Consider the following 23682-nt stretch of genomic DNA (forward strand, 5'->3'; position numbering starts at 1 on the left):
TCCGGGGGTGGTTGTGAGGCTCCGGGGGTGGTTGTGAGGCTCTGGGGGTGGTTGTGAGGCTCCGGGGATGGTTGTGAGGCTCCGAGGGGCAGTTGTGAGAGGCTGGTTGTTTGTTCTCCAAGGGCTTTTCTTCTCACCAGCTTTAGTTCAAATCACACATCAGGAGACTCTCAGGAGGCTCCCCTCACACTCACAGGAGGCTCCCCTCACACTCACAGGAGGATCACCTCACACTCACAGGAGGATCACCTCACACTCACAGGAGGCTCCCCTCACACTCACAGGAGGCTCCTCTCACACTCACAGGAAGCTCCCCTCATACTCACAGGAGGATCACCTCTAACAACTCATAGGAGGATCGCCTCACACTCACAGGAGGCTCCCCTCACACTCACAGGAGGATCACCTCACACTCACAGGAGGATCACCTCACACAGGAGGCTCACCTCACACTCACAGGAGGATCACCTCACACTCAGAGAACACCTCTCTCTCACACAAGAGTCCTCACATTCACAGAAGGCCTCACACAGGAATTTCACATGTACTGGAGAATTTACACCCACACAACACCTCATACTGGAAGCCTCATTCCCACAGGACATCTCACAAACCCTGTGCTCAACACAGGAAATTACACAGCAGACCCCACACTCACAGCACATCTCTCTCACAAGTGCCCTCACAGAGCAACTCACACAGGGAGCCTGGGGAAGCTGCTTTCCTCATTGACTGATGCGAGCATACCTGACAGGAGGAAGTCACTGAAAGAAAGATGAGTTTATTCTGGTTGGTAGTTCAGCAGTCAGGGAAGGCATGATAGGAGCTAGCCACAGGGCCTCCATTCAGTCAGGAAGCAGAGAGCAGTGATGTAGCCACAGGGCCTCCATTCAGTCAGGAAGCAGAGAGCAGTGATGTAGCCACAGGGCCTCCATTCAGTCAGGAAGCAGAGAGTGGTGATGCCGATGCTCAGCTCACTTTCTCCTTTTATTCAGACCAGAACTCCCGTGGAATGACACCTCCCACATTTGGAGGTCCAGGCCAGAGCTGGAGAAAGCAGGATCAGGATCAGAGTGCAGGTGTTCTCACTTGGGAGAGGCAACTGTGTGTCACTTACATGTCTCTAGAAAGGGCATAGAGAAACATCAACCTTAGATAAGCCCTCCTCCGCTCCAGAGGAACGAGATCTTCCCAAGCCCCACACAGATGCTCAGGTCAGGAGCCCCACCCATAGCTCCTGAGCTCCCTCCATGACACTATGTGCTACTTCTCATGAATGTGCCTCACATGGCTTCTTCTTCCCTCTCAGAAGCAGTTCTGGATTATTTACAGTGGTGAGTGAAAGCCGTCTGTGCCCCTCCCCCACGGCGAAGGCCGTCTGTGCCCCTCCCCCACAACCCTTCCTTACAGCGCACTAATGTCAGCTCACCCACAGATGGGGACCAGTGTGCCTCGAATCCATGTCAGAACGGGGGCTCCTGCCAGGATCACGTCAAGTCTTACGTCTGCTTCTGCCTCCCAGACTTTGAGGGTCGGAACTGCGAGAAAAGTAAGACCAGCTTCCCGCCTCCATTTGCAATGGATGGAGTCAGGAGGGAAGGGCTTGGGTGACTGGTTCCAGAGAGTAACATCCTCACCAAGGAAGGAGAAGATGTCCAGGCCAGCCTCCGCCCCTGCAGGAAATTGATCTGGGAGACATCTAGGGACACTCTTTTCAAACTCTGGGCCTTTGGTTTATGAGCCTAAGACACTGGGTCTCAGACTCAGTGTCCCTTTTGACTCTGCCCTGAGAATTCTGCTGGTCTGGAGAGATCTGGGGGAGGGAGGGTCCAGCTCTGTCCCCACCAGGCAAGTCAGCTGGGTAAACTTCTTCTCTGAGGGTTTAAAGGTGTGAAGTATTTATTCAGCTTTGAAATATCAAATTATTGTTATGCTTGGAGACCACCAAGCCACTCTGGGCTCAACAGTCCATTAGTGGGCCCCATAGAATTCACTGACAGCAGAGACACGCATGGGTATTCCATTACACCAAAGTTTGCCAAGGCCAGGAGCAGGCTTCCAGTTGTTCTCTTCTGTGGGCTTACTTAGCTCAGTTCTAGAATGCATGTAAAGTACTGTGGAGTATCACCAACTTAGAAAGCCACTTAACCCCGGGCTAGGTGTGAGAGACCCGTCTCCAGTCTCTCCGGTCCCAAAGAGCACCATCAATGATTCCTTTGGTTAGCCATCTGGTATGGCCCAAGGCCCCAGACAAGCGGCATATTCCAGTTGAGGGATGCCCCCAAGGTCACCTCTTCAGCCAGGGAAAGTTGTCCTTTCTTCAGACAAAGGGCTCCTTAGTGCCCAAGCAGGTTCTTCCTGGTATCAGCCGCCTTGGTTCTCATCAGAAAGAGGCCAGAGAGAGTCAAGGGGGAGGGAAGAAGGGCTCACGAACAGTTACTGTCCTATGGAGGCCTGGAAGGTTTGCTGAGCAGTGACTGTGAGTGATAGGACAGGCCTCCATAGTGGGGCTCTGGGCTGGTGCAGAACTGAACTGACAATGGCCCGCCTTGCCAGTCAATGGCCCGTGCTGGAGCCAAGGGCCCAGATGGCTCACGTGGTCATGAGGGTTACCCCTCGAGTAACTACTCCCTTTGACGATCCGTGGGCCAGTTGCCCATTCTGTTGAGAACGTTCTCTTCCCTTGGGAAATGCTTGCTCACCTCCAGGACCCTTCACAGCTTCTCAGTAGCCCAGGGAGAAAGAAACGGTCACATCCCCCAAATGCTGTTGAGGCTGCCTGCTGTCAAGATTGCTCAGATGTGTGACTCCCAGATCTAGCCCTCCGGCCCTCCAGATCAGTCCACAGGGCAGGTGATGCCAGTCCGGCCTCAATAGTCCCCAACTACATGCCCTCTCCCGAGGGAACAAAAACAAGCACCATCATCATCATCATGGCTTGCCTGCTGGCCTTGCAGGGACCTCTCAGGCTGTCTTCTCCTCTCCTCAGACAAGAATGAGCAGCTGATCTGTGCAAATGAGAACGGTGACTGTGACCAGTACTGCAGGGACCATGTAGGGACCAAGCGCAGCTGTAGCTGTCACGAGGACTACGAGCTGCAGCCAGATGAGGTGTCCTGCAAACCAAAAGGTAACGGGCTCCCGGGGGGGGGGGGGGGGGGGGGGGGGGGGGGACTGGAGCTGTCTTAGGCCCCGAAGAGCCAGTCAAGTCACCTGTGCGGGCCTGTGGCAAGCTATCAGCCCAGAGCGTGTAACAAGCGAGAGAGCCCTGCTTAGCGAGTATCTGATAGATGCTGACTGACTGTGAGGTGGAGTGGTAGAGATCTGAAGGATACCCGGTGTGAGAGCTGTTAGCCTGGAACCCTGGGCCAGCATCCTGCACTCCCTGACCATTGAAACAGGGCAGGGGCAGGTGAGGAGGCTCCGCATCTCCTCTTATGCCCAATTTGGAGTCTCTGAGACATACTTGGGAGTCACATAGACACACCTGGCACCTGTATCCACTGCTGCAGTTGTTGTTGTTATTAATTGTGTACATGTGGGTGGGGCAGTATTACATTTGACTACAGTCCTGCAGAGGACAGAGAATGTCAGATCCCTTGGCGCTGGAGTTGGGAGCTGTTTGTTGTGGGTGCTGGGAACCACACTCTTGCCCCCTGCTCTTAAAACATGTTCTCCACAAGAAGACTGTTCGGGCTCTGCTTCCCCAGAAGAGGATGGGCTCAGCCTGTCTCACGCAGCTGCAAAGTCAGAAGGCTACAACTAAGTGTTCTTTCTTACCGGAGGCCTTTGCAGTGGGAGGAGCATGAGTCTGGCTAAAAGACCCTGTCTCTCTGTGCTGGTGGCTCACGTTTACGCAGTTTATCACTTGCTTCAGAGCAAACCAGAGCTACATGTCCTCCCTGTGAGGCTCTAGCAGACCCCAGCTCTAGGAAGCAGGGCCTCAACTTTCTCCAAACCGATCAATGTCTGCCTCCTCTCCTAGCCACTGCAGAAGGCCCTCCCTGCACACTCTAGCTGGAAGCCCCAAGTTCCTCTGTCCTGAGGCCTCTCGCTGCCCCCAGCAGGAGCTATGCAGCTATGCTTCTCATCCCCCACCCACAAGCACCATCATCTCTGCACCCTGCTGTCTCTGACTTCTGTTTCACACAGTTGAGTATCCATGTGGGAGAATGCCTGTTGTAGAAAACAGAAACTCCAGCAGCCGCCAAGGACGGATTGTGGGGGGCTATGTGTGCCCCAAAGGGGAGTGTCCGTGGCAGGTAAGGATCTCCATCCCCGGCAAACCTCTCTTTTCCAGCTCTGGCTCCCCTGAAGTCAGGGTTTCTACTCTGGGGTGTAGAAGTTTTGAATCGGGTTAAATTTATATACAAGGAACATGGGCCAGCCCCCACCCCGCCACACACACACACACACACACACACACCACACACACTTGTGCAGAGAAAGGGAGAGATCGCAGGTATTGAGGCCTATTCCGTGAGAAACCAAGCCAGGTCTGCAGCTGCTTCGTGTGAGTCTCTTTAAGACCTGATACACCCCGTCATCCATGCACCCCGTGCTTCCACACCCCGTTGTCCACCAGAGCCAGCAGAGCTACGGCTGCTCTGCCCTGCTGGGGAATCCCCAGAAGAATTGTGGGCAGGAATTGTGTCAAGTCAGCTGCTTCCTCAGGGGCAAGGAGACCATAAAAATAGCATGCCTCCCTTCTTCTGTGTGCCCCGCCCAGGCTGTGCTGAAAATCAATGGGCTATTGCTGTGTGGGGCCGTCCTGGTGGACACCAGATGGATAGTGACCGCAGCCCACTGCTTCGATAACATCCGGAGCTGGGGAAACATCACGGTGGTGATGGGTAGGTATGGCCCGTCCCTGGCCTCTGGCCTGAGGGCATTTTCAGACTAACATTGGCTCAGGGGCTGAGGGCTAATGGCCTGCCAATGTCCCTAACCAGGTGATATCTACAAAAGCAGCACTGGAGATGACTCATTTTTGTCCTCTGGGTCCCTCCTCCCATTAGGGAGGAGACTGGGGGCTACTCTATCCATATCACCCTACTCAGAGTGGGTGCCAAGGACCCCATCCACTCCCCAGACTCAGCCCATTCACAACCTTCCCTCCAGAACTGCAGTGGGCCCTGGTACAGGCTTCTCCTGAGACCCTGGCAAGGAGTCAAATCCTCAGATGCCAGAGGCTAAACTGGCCACAGCCCTGTTCACATATGCTAGGTCAGAGAGGCAAGACAAACACGAGTTCTGTGTGGGGACATGGCCACACATGGTAGGATATGGACCATGAGGCATGGTAGGATATGTCCCATGAGTAGCGTGACATCCCTCCAGGTGAACATGACTTCAGTGAAAAGGATGGGAATGAGCAAGTACGACGGGTGATACAGGTCATCATGCCTGACAAGTACACCCGAGGCAAGATCGACCATGACATTGCCCTGCTCCGCCTTCACCGGCCTGTGACCTTCACTGACTACGTGGTGCCCCTGTGCCTGCCTGAAAAGACCTTCTCCGAGAACACCCTAGCCAGAATCCGTTTCTCAAGGGTCAGTGGCTGGGGCCAGCTACTGGACCGTGGTGCCACAGCCCTGGAACTCATGTCCATTGAGGTGCCCCGGCTGATGACCCAGGACTGCCTGGAGCATGCCAAGCACAGTCCTAACACCCCCCAAATCACAGAGAACATGTTCTGTGCCGGCTACATGGACGGTACCAAGGACGCCTGCAAAGGTGACAGCGGTGGCCCACACGCCACACACTACCATGGCACATGGTATCTGACAGGTGTGGTCAGCTGGGGGGAGGGCTGTGCAGCTATTGGCCACATTGGGGTGTACACCAGGGTCTCCCAGTACACAGACTGGCTGGCCAGACTCATGGACTCCAAGCTCCAGGTCGGGATTTATCGACTCCCGCTACTGTAGCTCCTTGGACCACCCAACCCGTCCTAAGAAGGAAGCTGCGGCCTGTGAAGCTGTTCTATTGACTTTCCTGCTATTCTTTGTGTGAGGGAGGAGAATGAGAGAGAGACAGAGAGACTGGGGCGGTGGGTAGAGAGGGAGAGAGAGAAGAAAGCAGAGGGGGGAGGTAAATGAGAGGCTGGGAGAGGGGGGACGGAAAGAGGGGCCGGGGAAGAGTTTGAGTTAGAGACTCACTCAGAGGGGCTGGGCAGTGCAGTCACGGACACGGACAGGCAGCTGAGGGGCAGGATGTCTCTGAGAGAGGCAAGGCTCAGGCCTTGCTTCTGTCCCCCCTGCCCCAGCTGCCTCCTGTCTGCATGCATTCGGTCTGCAGTGCTACACAGTAGGTATGCTCACGTGCACACAGGACATGTGAATGTGCGTACATGTGTGTACATGTGCGTGCGCGTGTGTGCACGCGTGCTGTGTACATCATTGGCACCGTTGTTCACTTGTGTTTCCTGTGAGCGCCCTGTCTCTGTTTCAATGAAATGAGAAACATCATCGGCATGCGTGGTGTCATCCTTTGGGCTTCCTAAGGGAGCATTTCTGAATCAAGTGTGCACTCCTGCCACTGACTGCTTCCCCCCTGGCAGGGACCAGCTGACCTTAGCATGCCTCTGGGATACCTGCTGTTACTCTGGTGTTACCCTGGGTTGGCCTTAAGTCCCTGAGTGGAGCCTCTGCTGTCAGACACACATCCACAGGGCTGCTCTTCCTGAGAAACAGAAGGGGAAGGTGGAATGTGAGTAAAAGAGTAAGCTGAGAGGGTTTGATCAAGTGTGTGCACGGCCTCAGTTTCCCCAATCATCTGTAGCTAGGCAGGCATCCATCTCACAGAGCTGTCCCGAGAAGCCACCAAGTGCCCTTCAGAGGCCTTACTGAGAATCGAGCTCCCTGAGGACTGACGCGCTCAGTATGGGATGTGCTTATTCTCGAATCAGCACTTCCTTTCTGGGAGTGGGGCCAGAGAGAGGGGAAGCGACAGAGAGGAGCCCCTCACGCCAGCTTTAGTGTTTGTCCCTAGCCCCAGAGCACAGGTGTGCTGTGAGTAACTCCCAGACTCAGTGTAGGCTCAGCGACCGCTACACAGGCATCACCAGGCAGGGCAGTGGTCAGGCACCCGACACTAGCCAACAGCCACCAGAGCACCACACGCCTTCTCCAAGTTCTGTTACGCTCTGCTGCTCTGCCGGTCTGCCACGACCTGGTAAATGACAGTGACATCCCTCCTGGTGAGATGCCAGCATCAGCCTCAACATCTGACGTCACGGGTGTGCTTGCTTGTCAGGTCCCAACAGCGTGCCAGGACCCTCTCAGCTCTGGCAACAGTGGTAAACCAAATGCCATTACCGTGCTCTGTGACTACGTGCATGCAGCCACGGCCATGAGCCGTTGCCTAACCACCAGTACAGGGAGCATGAGAGGCCCGTTTCTGCTCACTAGTGAGCAGGCACAATGCTCATGCTCCACAGACTCAAAAATAGCTCCACCAGATGAAGCTTCGAAGGAGGAAGGGCTCAGCATGAGCTCCAGCTAGCAGTCTTGTGCACCTGTAGAAGATGGGGACCGGATGAGCACTGCCTCCTCACGGGCCAGAGTTAGGGAGTTTTGTCGTTGCTGCTAGCGCTGCTCCTGATGTTCTCCAGGGCCTCTGGTAGTGCCTTCTGGTGACAGTCCATGAGCTCAGAACCTATGAGTCTGACATTGCAAGGAAGATCTGGGGGCTCAGGGGAAAGCCACTTCCTGGCCTGCAACCCCAATTGCATGCCAGAGAGTCATATGGCCACAGCATGGGAGAGGAGCTATTTCCACATTTCTAGCTCTCAGATGGCTTGCCCTTCCCTGGCCACCTCTTTCAGGACCAAGGAAAAATGGCTACACCTTTGCAAAGTGTGAGCCATATGCTCTGCAGACGTGGTGTTGGCCATCAAACACCAAGACTCCATTCACACTTTCTTCACCCTCCAGGCCTGCAGGAAGGCTGGAAATGGCAGGCCTGTTGGGCAGAACAGGCTCCAAGCTGGTTGTGTGCCATGTGACCCTGTGGACTTCCCTGGATGTCACATATCAGAGAAGTGAACTTGTGTCAAGACACCAACATTTCAGGGCTCCTATCTCCCCAATAGCTTAGCCTGTTTCCGTGACGACCATATATAGCCATTGTCCAAGAGATACACAAACCTCACGCCTGCACTTGTGCCCAGAGTCAGCAGGTGCCAGCCAGGGGCTTGAGGGCTTGGCTACAAATCCCACATCTGACCTGACGCCCAGGCTTTGCCTCATGTCCATCTCAGTTTCTGTTCCTGAAAACAAGAAGAGGGACTGACGCCTCTACCAGATGGATAAGTACCAGCAGAGCTGGGCTGACTATTAGAGAACTGGAAAATCCCCATCAAATGTTATTGCAGAAAGCAGGCCCTGCCAGGCAGTTTTGGATAAAGATAGTCTCCCAGGAAAAGGCTGGGGCTGGTCATCACAGTCCCTAGTCCCCTGACCTCACTGCCGGCCCAGGGCTCCAATCAGAAGGCTGAGATAAGCAGAAGGACCATGGCCACGTGGGGCCCAGGGTGAGTGAACCTTGCCCCTTGCCTGTCACAGCCGCTGCTGTCCTTGACCACATCATGGGGAGCCCGGTGCGACTCAGCCTGCTCTGTGTTGTCCTGGCCAGTCTTGTGCTCCCTGGGAGAGGTGGTAAGTGCTCCGGTCCTTCACAGTGCGGAGCTGCCCAGGAGGAGGGAGTGAGGGTGGGTGGGTAAAATGCTTAGTTTGCTGGTCAGCCATGGGGCGGCTGCCTTCTAAATGTATAGTTAGGGCCAGCTGCAGGTACTCTCAGAGCACATGGGGATTTGAATGAAAGGACCCGGAGAAAGGAGAAGGAAGTGGAGACAAAGTGAGAAAGAAACGGTGATAAGGACAGAAGGTAGGGCAGAGAAAGCGACACCAAGACAAAGCCACCCCAGACATGGAAAACACAGGAGCCAAGGCCCCAAGCTTGGGAAACTCAGCGGGGCCAGAGACTACCCAAGGCAAAGCTGTACAGGCAATGAGCAGATCCCAGGCCTGCTCCCAAAAAGAAGGGCTTATTTTAACTAACCCAGAGCAGGCTCTGCTCATGCAGAGCTAGCCTTGCTCCAATACAAGGAGAAGCCTCAACAACACAAGGCACCTCCCAGGCACTGGGGCCTTCATGAGGAAAACATCTCCGGGAAACCTGCTAACACAGTGGATGGGCGGATGCCAGCAAGCCGCTGACAAGGTCAGCCCCACAGAGACAGCCGCATGCTTGAGGACAGCAACATGTAGGCACTGGACAATCAAAGGCCACCAGTAACAAAGCACACAGCCAACAGTGAGCAGCAGGGTCCCTTGTGTCGGGACAGCTGGAGTCCTTGCTGGGTTCCGTGGACGGTGGTCGTCGAGTTACCATGCTTTAGCTCTGGGCTGCCAATCTTGATTTTATTCAAATCAGAACCTATGGCTGCTGGTGACAGGATGGGTCTGTGTGACTGTCCAGGGAGCAAGCATAGTGTCCCAGCCTAGCCATTCACGGAGACTGAGATTAGCCAAAAGAGGGAGACCTGGAGGCCAAGCCAGTCGCCTTCACTCACTGGGCAGGGACTTTTAAGCACCTGCTCTTTCCAAGCCTAGGAACAGTCATAGGCAGACAGGCCAAATGAGTTTGTAGGAACACATTCCCACTGAGGTGAAAGCAGAAGACCAGGAGATACATGACATCGGAGCGCTGCTGGTACTGTGACCAGCAACAGGACAAGGCAGGGGTAGGACGTGAAGGTGGTCAGGATGCTGGCCTCCTGAAGGGTCGTGCAATGGAGGTATCCACGTGTGCAACTGGGCAGGTATACCAGCCACTCCTGCATCCCCTGGCACAGACAACTTAAGGGTTCGTGAGTTCAGAGGGCTTAATCTGTCATGGCAGAGAGGGCGTGACAGGGTGAAAGAGCTTCTATGGTGGCAAGTAGGCAGCAGAGGAAAAGGAGACCCGATGGTAGACCTCCCTTTCTCTTCCAGCTCCCAGGCCATGTGTCAGTGCTGCCCACACTCGTCAGGGTGCACCTCCCCCTTAGTTAGTTCTCTCAGGAAACACCCTCATGGACACACCCAGATGTGTCTCAGTCTCCCAGGCTGACAATGGAGGTTAATCGTCATCCTGTGGAAGGATATTCCAGACCAGGGGAGAAGGCCTATGTAAAGACCGGGTGAGAGGGTTTTCACCTTCCCTGTCTTCTAGTGTTTATTAACCGGGAACGTGCCAACAATGTCCTGGCGAGGATTCGGAGGGCAAACTCATTTTTTGAAGAGATCAAGAGAGGAAATCTGGAAAGAGAGTGTATGGAAGAAATTTGTTCTTTTGAAGAGGTCCGCGAAATCTTCGAGAATGATGAGAAGACGGTGAGTCAGGCCAGGTCCATGCAAGGGTGCCGGGGATGGGTCCTCTCAGTTACTTCTTAGCTGAGGCTAGACCGTCCCAGTTTCTGGGCTGCTACAGAGTTCCAGGCTGACTCAGAGTTGGACCTTTACCCACACGCCTGTGAAGAGTGGTCAGGGAAAGCAACCAAGGGGTGAGATGACTGGGCATAGAATCCTAGCTGCTGCCTGTGGGGCATTCATTTTGATCTCTTTCACATCTCTCCAGCTCTTCTCCTGAGTAGGAAAACTGAGGGGAAAGGGACATGGCACATCACAGAAGGGTCATGAGAACTCTCGAGTGTGGCCAAGTTAACCTGTGGGAGATGAACGCACACCATTGCCTTGACCCTCCCACTCCTGTGAGTAAAGAGCTATGTGACCGGGAAGAGCATGCAGACCACGCAGACGTATGACAGGAGACCCACCGACCACCATCACCACCCGTGAGCAGCAGGGTGAGCCCGCTCCTTTTCCCCAGGAGAGGACCTTTAGGTGCCCAGTAGAAATTTGAGCCTAGATAAACAAGAATGAGATAAAGAGAAGAGTCCTCTCTCCCCTGAAAGGGGCCAAGGGGGAGCTTAGGGAGGAACAGGCAGCTGCCAGACCCAAGTGGAAGCTGCAAGGCCCACCGGCCCCACTGAAGGCCACGAGTCAGGCCAGCACCACTTCACAGCCACTGGCTCCACTCAGGAACTCAGTCATCACTTGTAACCAGGATTGTGTGACCAAGATCACGGGGGTTAGGCCAGTGTGACCCCTGAGGGCTGGAATCAGAGCGGTTGCTTTCAGATAGCCTCGAGTAAAGGCATAAAGTGTTTTAGCTCTTGATATCAAAGGGTTCTTCCGGTCTGTGATCTCTTCATTCCATGAGCTTATGCAGGACACTGTAGCAGCAGCCAGAGGGAGCATGCTCTCCTCAGGGCAGACAGGAAGCAAAGAGGGAGACAGGAAAGCACCAAAGCCAAGATTCTAAGGACAGCTCCGGCCAGGTCAGCTAGACCCCCGGAGGTGCCCCACCTAAAGTTTGCAGACGCTCCTAAAATGCCACCACCTGGAGACCAAGTGTTCAGTTATGAGCCTCAGAAAGACAGTTCATATCCAAACCATAAGAGAGGCCAAGTTACAAGGCAAAGCTGGTTCTAGGCATGGTAGAAGGAAGGATTCAATTATGCTCATCAAACAACCAATGGCTTTAGGAGACTTACTGAGTTCAGGATCCTGGAAACAGAGGAAAGACCAACTCCTCTATGAAGCTGCACAGCACCTCTGGGCTCCCGAAGCTCTCCTCACAGCACCTCTGGGCTCCCGAAGCTCTCCGCACAGCACCTCTGGGCTCCCGAAGCTCTCTCTCCTCACTTTACCTTCAAAGATGTCTAAGTGCAACGTCGTTGAAACCATTTGGACTTAATCACAAATGATTTCCTCAAGAAGGAATTCACCATGCACCATAAAATCATCCTCTGGCTCATTAGAAACACCCCCACCTTGCGTCACTGGACACAACAAACCAGATGTGAGGATTGTTCTGGAATTTTGCTGTAGCTAATGATGTTGACTAGACTTAAGAACATGAACACCGGTTCTGGGATCCGTCCATTTTTGCCATATTTGGGGAGAATTGGCTTAGTAGAGAAGTTTGAAGAAGTCTTGGAAATGAAGCTGACAGAAACCAACCTGTTAGGGACTGGAGAAACCCGTACAATTCTTTATGGCATCTATGAGATGCAAGCTTTTAAAGCCCTCCACCTCTAACCACACCCAGGTTCCACAGCAAGCTTGTCAGACAAGCAGGGCTGGGGATGGTTTCCCTAGCCCCCATTCCAATGATATTGCCATAAGGAGCCTTCGCAGTGGACCGCTCCATGGAGGCTCCAACAGGGTACTTGGATTTATTGGTCACAAAGGAAGCATGCAGCACTTAAGCTGAGCTGTCACAGCCTTTTGAGAATCAAGCCAAGGCCATTAATTGTGACAAGGCCATGCCACACTAGACAAGAGGAGGAAGGAAATGTACTAGGTGAGCATCCAGGAAAGCTGCACACCCCTGCAAGTCAGTCTAGAGAGATGTCCACATCCGGGTCACGTGACCAGATAGGCAGACCATGGGATTCAAGAGAATTCTTACGTTGCTGTCCACTGGGTGACCACAGTTCATTTCAGCCACCAGAAACCAGAAAAGGAATCAAGAATTCTTCTTATTCCTCATTGTGGTGGTACATGCCTTTCATCCCAGCACTCAAGAGGCAGAGGCAGGTAGACAATATGAACTTGAGGGCCTGGTCTACATAACTTGTTCAAAGTCAGTCAAGGATAAACAGTAAGAGTCTATCTCAGGAGAGAAAGAAAGAAAGAAAGAAAGAAAGAAAGAAAGAAAGAAAGAAAGAAAGAAAGGAAGGAAGGAAGGGAGAGAGAAAAGATGAAGGAAGGAAGGAAGGATTCTTTTAATTTGTTGCTACCAAAACAATGGTTTATATCTAATGAAAAAAACCATAGTTGCAGGAACTATTTTTATTTTAAGCATCTGTTTAAAGTAGCTACATGTATATGAATATAAAACTGTTCAGTAGATAAGAAAATTGCTTTTTTTCAATAAGTGGAATTCATCTCAATCCTTTTGGCTTGCTATGACAAACCGCCTTAAGCTAGGTAATCTACAAGCAGCATGAAGGTTTTACTCATAGTTATGGAGGTGGAAAGTCCAAAGACGGGATGCCCGCCTGCAGTTCCAGTGTCTGCAGAGGGCTCCATGTCGCTAACTCCTCATTTGGACGACAGAGGAAAGCACAAGGAAGAACATGTGAGAGCTTCACATGGCTTCAGTCACCTCGGTGGCAGAGCTCTAGCTTCACATGGCTTCAGTCACCTCGGTGGCAGAGCTCTAGCTTCACGCGGCTTCAGTCACCACGGTGGTAGAGGACCTAACACCACATAAAAAGCCTTAACCCTTAAGCAATGCCATCTGGGGCCGCAGAGCAGACTGCCTTTCTCTGCTGGTTGAAGAATGAAAATGCAGGGAGGAAGTGTTAATCTCGGGGAGTCCCCCTGCTACGCCATCCTATGACAGCAGGGAAATCGGTATGCCCCCTTGGGGTTCTTAGTCCTATTAATACTATATTAGAGTCTAAAAGGACAACCATGGGCAGGCAAGTTTTCCAGATTGTGAGAGGAGAAGAGTGAAAAGAGGGAACAGGAGCCATGCCGCCTGAGGAAAGGTGGCGTGTGGACAGCTTCACAGTGGACTGGGGAGCTTTAAAAGAACCGGGAGGCCCAGTGCATTCGTTGGGGAGGAGAAAAGTCTACTTAGACTCTGGCCAGCATCCAAAAGAAGGAAAAGAGAAGAGAAAGATAGTTACACCTTCATTATGTCAGAGAGCTGAGCGGACACTTGTGGTGGCTCCGAGGAGTGTGCAAGGGGGCAAGAATTATGGGAAGGAGAACATGTCTTTGGGTGAACTCCTCTTCCGAGGTGTGGTTCCTGAGCCAGGTCCCTGACCTACCACGCAGGTCTAAGGGTAAGCATTCAGCGGGAGATAGACTCCACTCTAAACTAACACTGAGTTCCAGCCTGTGATCGGAGGGCAGTACAGGGGCAGGGTTCCAGCACTTGTGCAGTTATATCCTAAAAAGGCAAGCCTCACTCCAAACAGACCCTAACACAAACTGAATCGGAGATCTGAGGCCAAAACAAGAAAAACAAAAGCATTTAGAAGAAACATAGGCCACGGAGTTAGCCAGCGTTCTTAAACATGGCACCTAAATAAGATAATTCAAAAGAGAAAAATTAATCAACTGGACTTTGTTAAATTTCTCTGGGAAAGGAAAAAATACAGTTAAGAAGTGAATATGCGAGCTGGAGAGATGGCTCGGTGGTTAAGAGTGCTGACTGCTCTTCTGAAGGTCCTGAGTTCAGTTCCCAGCAACCACATAATCACAACCATCCATAATGAGATCTGGCACACTCTTCTGGAGTGTCTGATGACAACTACAGTGGGCAAGCAAGTGGGGCCAGAGCAAGAAGAAAAAGTGTCTGAAGACAGCTACAGTACTTACATATAATAAATAAATAAATCTTTAAAAAAAAGAAATGAATATGCAAGCTACTCACCAAGAAAATGCTTGAAATTCACATGCCCAATAAAGGGTCCGGAATCTATAAAGAACTCACAGCCCAAGAGAAGAGAACACTTAAGAAAGTTCAATGAACAAAGGCTCAGACAGCCACATCACCAGAGATGAAACACAGTGACAAGCCCCCAAGAAGATGTTCCACAGCACTAGCTTATCTCAGGAATTCAAGATAAAGCCATGGCGAGCTCCGCCATGCTGATAGCGGACATCGGTATACCTGTGGCCAGTGGGTATCGGTGGCCAGTGGCCAGTGGGCATCGGTGCCCAGCGGCTGGATATACAGAGAGAAGGCAGGGTGGGGAGGGTTTGCAGCCACCAGAGGGTCCAAATTCATGTACTTTGAAATAGTGTGAGTTTCCCAGAATGCCATATAAAGCGGCCCACTGCTACAGGAAACCATCCCTGGGCACTTAACTGAGAAAGACGAAAACTTATTGTCAAATAAAAAGTGCCTTGCGTAAGGTATAAATGTTTATAGCAGCTCCAATTATAATTACCCCAAGCTGGAAACAGTGTGCGCGTCACCCACTGTTGGGTGAAAGTGGGCACGGTGCAAGACAGCAGCAGGAAGATCAAAGTGGGGTCCACAGTTGCCTGGGCAGTGTTCTGGAGGCAGGGTCCACAGTTGCCTGGGCAGTGTTCTGGAGGTAGGGTCCACAGTTGCCTGGGCAGTGTTCTGGAGGCAGGGTCCACAGTTGCCTGGGCAGTGTTCTGGAGGCAGGGTGCTGGAAGAAGAGAATTTCACAGGCTTATTTCATGTGTGATTTTATTTATCAGACATTCTTTAAAAACTGTTGCTTTATTGAAGAGCAGCCAGTGTGTGGTGGGTACCAGCACTTAGCAGGCTTAGGGCTCGGCTGGGAGCTGTAGTAAAGGATTTGGTGAAGATGGGGCTATGGGTTTCAATTGTATGGGTGATCGCACAAATCTATACATGTGCTAAAGTTCAGAGAATTGTACGCCAGAAATGGATTTTACCATGTGACTTTTAAATTAGGAGAAACTATTTGACATTTTTTTTTTGAGACAGGAACTCATGTAGCCCAGGCTGGCCTTGAACTCACTATGAAGCTGAGGAATAAATAACCTTGAACTTCAGTCCTCCTGCCTCAACTCTGAAGTGCTAGAATGACAGTGCTAGAATGAGGCCTGTGCTCTCATGTCAACGTTTCTGTTTAACTTTTGGAAATAAATTCTGCACCAAGCAGATCTCTATGGAGCTCTATCTTTTTCTCCTTCACCCCTGAGGCTGAATCAAGGCCCCCCCCATGAACTAGGCACCAGCTCTACTCCAGGCTGCATCTCCTAGGGACACTGAGATATTTTACTAACGGCACATTCACCGCCTTGACACCAGAACAGAGTCCCATAAGCCGAATGGCTTAAAGTAACAAAGTAACAAGGATTTGTTCACTTGATCTTTCTGAGGCCAGGAGCACAAAAGCAGGCTCCACAGGCTGGGGCCTTTTGACATACAGGAGAAGCCAGCCACGCTGTGGTGTCTAAGACCCCTGCGGTCTCCCCTGACCCTTCCTCCACTTTCAGCTCCCTGGTCTTTTCCTTACTTTGAAATGGACGCTCTCTTTGGTTAAGAACATATGATAATTCTGGATGGCCTGACCTGGGTCTTCACCCTAATTTACATCCACTAAGTTCCGTTTCTAGTTAAGATCATCCTCTGAGGTCCCAGCTAGATCTGAATGCGGAGTGGGGTTGTGAAGCAGCTGGGTGTACCCTGACTCTGTTTAAAGCTAATTAGCAGTTCATACTTTTCCCACTGATGCCTGGCACCAGTGGTCTTGTTCTTAATTTTGAGCATGGGGCTTCTTTAACTGAACACCATACCCCAGTGGCGTATAACGAGTGGATCCATTTCATCCAGCCTACTTCTTGTTGGTTACCTTCAAATGTTGTTTCAATATTCAGCAAGAGCCGTGTGTTGAAGCAGATCGTAGATGGAGATGTTCTGGAACACTCCTCAGGGCAGCGGTTACCGTTAGTGTGAAATGTCTGTTTTCTCTAATGCATTTTAAAATATTTTTTTCTTTTAGAAAGAATACTGGAACAAATATAAAGGTGAGATGTCTCCTATTTTAATCTTACATGAGAGAAACTCCTTAACATATTTAAACCAGGAATAATGATTGGCTTTTGAAATTTGAATTACGTTCCTGTTCAAATATCATTTATCTACACTTTTCCTTTATGGTTTTCCATAATACTATAATACTATATTGAGTCCAGTTTTATTATTTACCAAAATATACATCTTTTTAATGGATCTTATCCTGTTGCCGCAAAAACCCCAGGTTCAGGTCACCCTCATAGTACAGCCTCTGGGGCTGCAGATTTTTTTCCACCCTTCCGGGCACAGACACAGATTTATGCCCATTCTTCTTCATCTGAGGATAGCAACTTCCATGATATTTTCAGTAAATATAGCAAGTTAGATCAAACGGTGGAGCATGGAATACTGGGCTCTCTAAACAGTGGTCACCCTGATGACTGCTCATAGCATCGTGGGTGGTACTGATCATGTCCACCTGGAAGTTATTTCAAATGGCAATTCGACTTGCCTCTGGGTAAGGGACTACCAGGAGAGGTGGAACCTGTGCTAGGGCTGGATCGGCTTTGGATTTTCATTCCATACCCAGAGGCCTTGGAAAGAAGATTCTCCATGTTCTCTGATCAGCAGGCACCAGAAACAAGTGTCACACTGGCCTCTTGTTCTTCTCCTTTCCAGAGAAGGCAAAGCACCTCACACTGGCCACAAACACACCATAATACATTCCAGCAGAGGCCAGGGACCCAGCCAATGATTCGAGGACAGGGGTATGACACATGCACAACCACCCAAGTGGGAAGTAAACAAAATCTAGATATGACGAACTCATCTCAAGGAGAAGTGTCCTCCTGCTCTCTGCAAAGTGGGTGCAGGGGCGAGGCCCATACAGCTGGTGGTGTCCATGATGAGGCCTCAGCCTTAGTTTCCAAATCCTCTGATTGCAGATGGCGACCAGTGCGAGAGCAGCCCTTGCCAGAATCAAGGCGAGTGTCAAGATGGCATCGGGGGTTACACGTGCACCTGCTCGGAGGGATTCGAAGGCAAAAACTGTGAGCTCTGTAAGTCCCTCTGCGTGGTGGACCTTCCGACCAAAGAGTAGGGAAGAGAGAAACTGAAGTGCCTGACTGGCAACTTGAGTCATTTGTAATTCTCTGACACACTGAACCACCCAAGCCGTCCTCTGGCTACTCAGTGGGATACTGTGTGAGAGACGGTGCTCTGTGGGCCAGAGCTGTTGACAGGCACCATGAGGCAGGTGACAGTACAGAGGTACTCTGTTCACTCTGCTCTGGGCAAATGGTCTCAGGCCATTTGTCACCACAAACATCAATGAGGAATGTTTTAGATCGCCCAGTTTTAGACAAGCGGTGCATTTAACTGATTCTACAGGGAGACTCACTGAGCTATTTTTTACCAAAGTGATTAGACTTTTAAATGTAATTTAGGTTACTGTCAGACCAGTTTTCCCTTACAGGAAAGAACCGCATTTCTTTTACCTCTTTATTTTTCACTTTTTTGAGATGGGGGTCTCACTCGCTGTCCAAGGCTGGCCTAGAACTCACTGTATAACCCACGCCAGATTTAAACCCCTGCCTCGGCCTCCCAAGTACTGGATAACAGGTGTATGTTCAGGGCTAAATGACTTCCCTTATAGAATGAGATCTTTATATGGGTGCCCTCAGGACTTGCCCCAGGGAAGCTGCTGATTATGACTATGAACCGTTCCCCAGAACCCCAGACAGCGGCACAAAACAGACCAGCAGGTCTAGTGAGGGGCACAACAGGGGAGCCAAAATTCCATTGAGGGAGACTTTACTGCCCAGTTGGTTTTTCACCCAAGCCCACACAGAGGGCTGTAATGCAGGTAACTTCTGTCTTAGGGTTTTGCTACTGTGAGCAGACAACATGCCCAGGGCAGCACTTAGAATGACAACATTTAATTGGGGCTGGCTTACAGGTTCAGATGTTCAGTCCATTATCATCAAGGCAGGAGCATGGCAGCATCCAGGCAGGCATGGTGCAGGAGGAGCTGAGAGTTCTACATCTTCATCTGAAGGCTATTAAAGGAAGATTGACCTCCAGGCAGCTAGGATGAGGGTCTTAACACCCACACTCACTGAGACACACCTACTCCAATAAGGCCATACCTACTCCAACACCTTCTAACATTGCCACTCCCTGGGCCGAGCATGTACAAGCCATCGCAGCCACAGACATGATTATCAGCGTGAGCTGGCTCAGCCTATGCTGGAAGCAAGTGGGTACCTCTGGTCCAGGATGCTGTGGATGGAGGTATATGGACTCAGTCAGCCTTGAGGTAGAATGGGCAGGTCAGTCATTCTCAAGAGGGTGCTATGCACCCGAGGCCTTCACTTCCATGACTTAATATCACGGATACAGAGTGGAGGGACTTAAATGGCACCCCCACGCCCCCATTTCCCTATGCTCCGGACCTGGTTCCTGACTTCCTGCCACATGCCTCCTATAGAGGACTACTTCTTTGGTGGGGGGGATCTCACAGAAACCCAGAACCAAAAACACAACATGCTCACAGCAGGGATCAGGACAAGGCTTTTATTGGCCGAGGGAAGAGGAGTTGCAGCAAGGGTACTCAGTGCCTTAGAGGAGCAGGAGTGCACAGCCCTCAACGTAGAACACATGCCCGCTCTCCCTTACAAAGCTTTTCAAAAGGTGGAGAGCCCTGGAAGGGTGCCGAGTGTTCCTCCCATGGCCTGTATGGATGCCAAGTGTGTTCCTAAGGCCCCTAAGGATGCCAGGTGTCCCTGTCATGGCCTGTGAGGATGCCAGGTGTCTCTTCCATAAACTGTGAATATGTCAAATGTCCCTCTCATGGTCTAGGGAGGCAGCAGCAGAGAGAAAGGCTTGTATGGAGCTGGCATCTCACTTGGCTGACAGTCCTGTTACTGTGTGTTTGTGTGTGTATTCTTTGGGACTCTGGCCCTTTGCCCAGCCCAGCCTGGGCGTGGCTGAGATAAGGCAGGTGTAGCTGGCGTGTCTGAGTTTGACAAGTGTCTATGAAGAGGTCTCGTCTGTCCTCTGTTTTGTAGTTGTTCGGAAATTCTGCAGCCTAGACAATGGGGACTGCGACCAGTTCTGCAGCGAAGAGCAGAACTCAGTGGTGTGCTCCTGCGCCAGCGGTTACTTCCTGGGTAATGATGGCAAGTCCTGCATCTCCACAGGTAGGGGTCATCTACCCACAGGGACGGTGGACCACTGCTGTGTAGGGGCCAGTAGACAGCTTGTCACTGCTGCGGGCAGTGATGCCGCATGTTCCGGTGGGACTTGCAGCTGAAGAATGTGCTTGGAGATGGAGAATGAGACTTGGGGCTCTGGACCTACAGTTCAAGCATGGAAGCTTTAGGTTTGAGAGAAGGTATGCTAGATCTAGGGGCAAGCAGCTGCTAAGCCTCAGGACCTCACCTGAGTGGCTGGCACTATTGTCTTGTTCCAGCAAAGGAAGCTGAAAGGAGGTGGTCCCAGGCATCACTGCGCTTGATCTACCCACAGCTCTGACAGTGACTTCTGTGCAGGGTACCTATGCTCCTCTGGCCTGAGGGCCTGAAAACCACAGTTGTCACAATATCCCTAGGGGCAGAACAAGAGCAGGACCCTCCTGGGTCAAGGGGGCATGGGCAAGAAGGGGATCTGGCAGCCATGCCATTTTTCCAGCTCCATGTCGATTGGCTTCACTTACTACCTGGTGAGAGCAGGATGTGCCAGGTCTGAAGAGCACCAGAGCCACTACTAACGGGGCTCTTAGAGAGCAGTGAGTGCCAGATGGGCTGAGAAACATGAAGGGCCATGGCAGTGAACCCCTTGTAAGATCGAGAGAAGGGTTCATCTGAGCAATACCGACATGACATGGGGATAGCAACTCTGAGGGCCCAGCCTGTGGGTTCACAGGTGGTCCCTAACTCCCACCATAGCAGCACCCAGGAGTGCAGAGACTCAGGCCCACAGAGAGCACAGACAACCAAACATACAGAGGAAAGGAGACGGGACCCAGCATGCCGAGCCATTTCTCCATCTTCCTTTCTCATCTGCTGCTCACTGAAGACAATTTATCTCAGAGACCAAGTAATCAGATCCAAGGATGGATCCAATTGTATAACATGAAATCTCTCAACAACCAGAAGACAGGAAGTTTTTTTTTTTCACTGATATTTTTTAAGCTTAAAGTAGTTAAGAAAATTTTAACCAGAGCTATTTCTTGATATGTGTACAAATTACTTTAACTCCAAGAGGGATAATCACAAATCAATTCAAAATAAAGTTTAATATCTAAACATAACAAAAGGCTGAGGTGTGTTCAGTAGTAGAGAGCTTGCCCAGCATACTTCAAAAGCTTGAGACATATTTCAGCCCAGAGCTAAGAGTCTCCAGTTTCTTCTCACTAGCTAAGGTCACAATCACAACTCTTGGGAACATAAGCAAAGGCCACATTGTAATTACTTGACCTCAAACCATGGCTGGCAACACAAGAGCCACAGTGCCCAGGCTCAGGCTGCAGGGCCCAGGCTCGGGCCACAGTGCCCAGGCTCGGGCTACAGGGCCCAGGCTCGGGCTACAGGGCCCAGGCTCGGGCTTCAGGGCCCTTTTCTTCCTGTTAGCTTCTGCTCCTTTACTTGCAAAAGGTAAAGCCCTTTAAGTTTTCTAACTCTGTTTTTTATTTCTGGCTCTCACTGTAGACTTGATTAAAAACAGCCAGCAACAACCATGCCACAGCCCAAATGCTGTGAAGAAATTTCCTCTGCCAATTTAATTTGCCTATCATCTTTAAAATATGGATTCTACAGTTCCAGGGCATGGGCAAAATGTGAACAAGGTCTTTATAGCCAATGGCCTCCAATCTGATTCCCAGCAGAGCTTCTGATCCCTTTTAAAAGTTCATGATCAAAATGTTTGCTACCCACAATCGTATCCGCATTCTGGTCTTCTGAGATCCCGCTGGAACCACCCATTCAGCTCTGCCAACAGAATTCTGTGTTTACAGCAGCTCATATCTCTAAATGCTTTCGAATTCTTCCTAACAAACTATCCCCAAGCCTTTTGAACCACATGACCAAGTAGCCATAGCAGCAACCCCACTCTTGGCACCAAATATTTTTATCAGTCAGAATTTCAGCACTGCAACAAAATGTCTGACAAAAGTTAAAGGATGAGAGTTTATTTCGGCTTTTATTTATATTTATTTATTTATTTATTTTAGCTGTGCTTTACTAATCTCTCATTTGCCTCTTAGTAGGCTTAACCATTCCACCCCAGCCAGGAAGCACTCACGAGGCCTATGAAGGCCCTGGCCTTGCTGAAGCCTCTGTGATCCTATTTTTTCAGCTCCTTTCCCCTGTGGGAAAGTCACTACAGGACGCACGAAGAGGTCTGTGGCCCTAAACACCAGCAATAGTGAGCATAACTTTGAAGACTTCCTGCTTGATGTGGAGCTATCCCCCACTGAGAGTCCTTCTGAGCTGCTCAACCTCAACGAGACACAGCCCAAGGCGAACAGCGATGACCTTGTTCGGATTGTGGGTGGCCGGGAATGCAAGAATGGAGAGTGTCCCTGGCAGGTAATTAACTAGCCTAAGCTAGTCTTGGCTGCAAATAGAAATATCATTTCAGGGTCAGCAGCAAAGGCCGATGGGACAACCTTCTCTGGGTCAGCGACTCAGGCCTACAAGGGTCCTTCTCAGTGGCCATCATTCCATTTCTAGTTTGAGAAAAATTTTAAACAAAAACATCTAAATGCTAACGGGTAAAATATGTTAAAGAAAGATACATCTATTTATATTCAAAACTTTTTTTAAACTACTCTGGTTACCGATGTGATCTAGGGTTGCCAGACTTAGGAAAGAAAGCCCACGGCCCTTGGTGAGTGAGACTGGGGTCTCCTAGTGTGAACATGTCCCGAACGCTGGAGGAAAGTGCTCAGCTGCTCCTTCTGATCCCAGCTTGTTTTCTGACTCAGTGCTCTCGTCTGTTATCTCAGCTAGCCCTTGAGATTCGCAACATCCAAAACCTAAATGCCTCTCTTAGAAGCAAATCACCTAGAGCATCGGTCCTTAACCTGTGGCTCACAGCCCTTTGGGGGTTGCATATCAGATATTTACCTTAGGATTCAAAACAGGAGCAAAGTCACAGCTATGAAGTAGTAACAAAATAACTTTATGGTTGGGGGTCACCATAACATGAAGAACTATGGGTCATAGCATTAGGAAGGTTGAGAACTACTGATCTACAGCTACCAGCAGTCCCCAGAGGTCATCTAAACACCCTACACCTGCAGGGTGCAGGGCAGGTGTTGTTGACCAGAGGCAGGAGTTCTAGCCAGCGTGCAACACTCTTCAGACACACTGAGCTGAGACCCAGCGTGGCTGCTACGTGCAGGCTATGAGCTCTCTTATCTTCAGGGAGGCTGGGGAGTACTCACTAGGAGTACTCACCCCTGATGGAGTCTGGGTATGAGAACCCTGCTCCTCGACCAAAATCGGCTCCTCCTTAGGGAACAGCATGTGCTGTTGGGTCTTATCTTACTTTCTCTCCCTTGTCACTCAAGCAAGGTTTGAGTTTATGCAGTTATCAAAGGTAAACAGGGGCTAGAAAGATGGCTCAGTGATTAAGAGTGTATACTCCTTTCCAGAGGACCCTAGTTCAATTCCTGGCACTCGTATTAGGCAGCTCGCAATCTTCTGTAACTCCACCTCCAGGGGATCTGACACCTTTGGCCTTCACAGCTACCTCCACTTACCTGTGCATATCCATGCACATGAACATAATTTTTAGGCCAGGCAGTGGTGGCACATGCCTTTAATCTCAGCACTTGGGAGGCAGAGACAGGCGGATTTCTGAGTTCAAGGCCAGCCTGGTCTACAGAGTGAATTCCAGGACAGCCGGGGCTATACAGAGAAACCCTGTCTTGAAAAACAAAAGAACATAATTTTTAAACATCTTTTAAATAAGATGAGGAAAGATAAAATTAATAAAAGAAAAACATACTGACTTTTTAGCAATGAGTAACCTCAAGAAGAATTCCTTCTGGACATAATACTGTAGAGAGCTTTTTTTTTTTTT

General features: G+C 50.7%; 2 protein-coding genes across 3 annotated transcripts in view; both read left to right on the plus strand.

Moving 5' to 3' along the window:
- The window catches only part of F7 (coagulation factor VII), a 7124-nt gene extending 651 nt beyond the window's left edge, over window positions 1-6473 (plus strand). The window contains exons 2-7 of one of the 2 annotated variants that reach the window (XM_031342572.1): window positions 996-1334; window positions 1436-1549; window positions 2990-3130; window positions 4153-4262; window positions 4730-4853; window positions 5341-6473. In XM_031342572.1, the coding sequence (XP_031198432.1) occupies window positions 1277-1334; window positions 1436-1549; window positions 2990-3130; window positions 4153-4262; window positions 4730-4853; window positions 5341-5933 (1140 nt within the window). In that variant the 5' untranslated portion in view covers window positions 996-1276 and the 3' untranslated portion in view covers window positions 5934-6473. Of the gene's footprint in view, window positions 1-15; window positions 1335-1435; window positions 1550-2989; window positions 3131-4152; window positions 4263-4729; window positions 4854-5340 lie in introns of those variants that run through there. The other variant, XM_031342571.1, reaches the window with a different exon arrangement.
- A 2032-nt stretch (window positions 6474-8505) lies between these two features.
- The window catches only part of F10 (coagulation factor X), an 18761-nt gene continuing 3584 nt past the window's right edge, over window positions 8506-23682 (plus strand). The window contains exons 1-6 of the mRNA XM_031342573.1: window positions 8506-8663; window positions 10222-10382; window positions 16580-16604; window positions 17538-17651; window positions 19662-19793; window positions 21949-22181. Of these exons, the coding sequence (XP_031198433.1) occupies window positions 8594-8663; window positions 10222-10382; window positions 16580-16604; window positions 17538-17651; window positions 19662-19793; window positions 21949-22181 (735 nt within the window). The 5' untranslated portion in view covers window positions 8506-8593. The remainder of the gene's footprint in view (window positions 8664-10221; window positions 10383-16579; window positions 16605-17537; window positions 17652-19661; window positions 19794-21948; window positions 22182-23682) is intronic.

Source organism: Mastomys coucha, unplaced genomic scaffold (assembly GCF_008632895.1).
Source record: "Mastomys coucha isolate ucsf_1 unplaced genomic scaffold, UCSF_Mcou_1 pScaffold22, whole genome shotgun sequence".
In the NCBI taxonomy this organism is placed as follows: domain Eukaryota; kingdom Metazoa; phylum Chordata; class Mammalia; order Rodentia; family Muridae; genus Mastomys; species Mastomys coucha.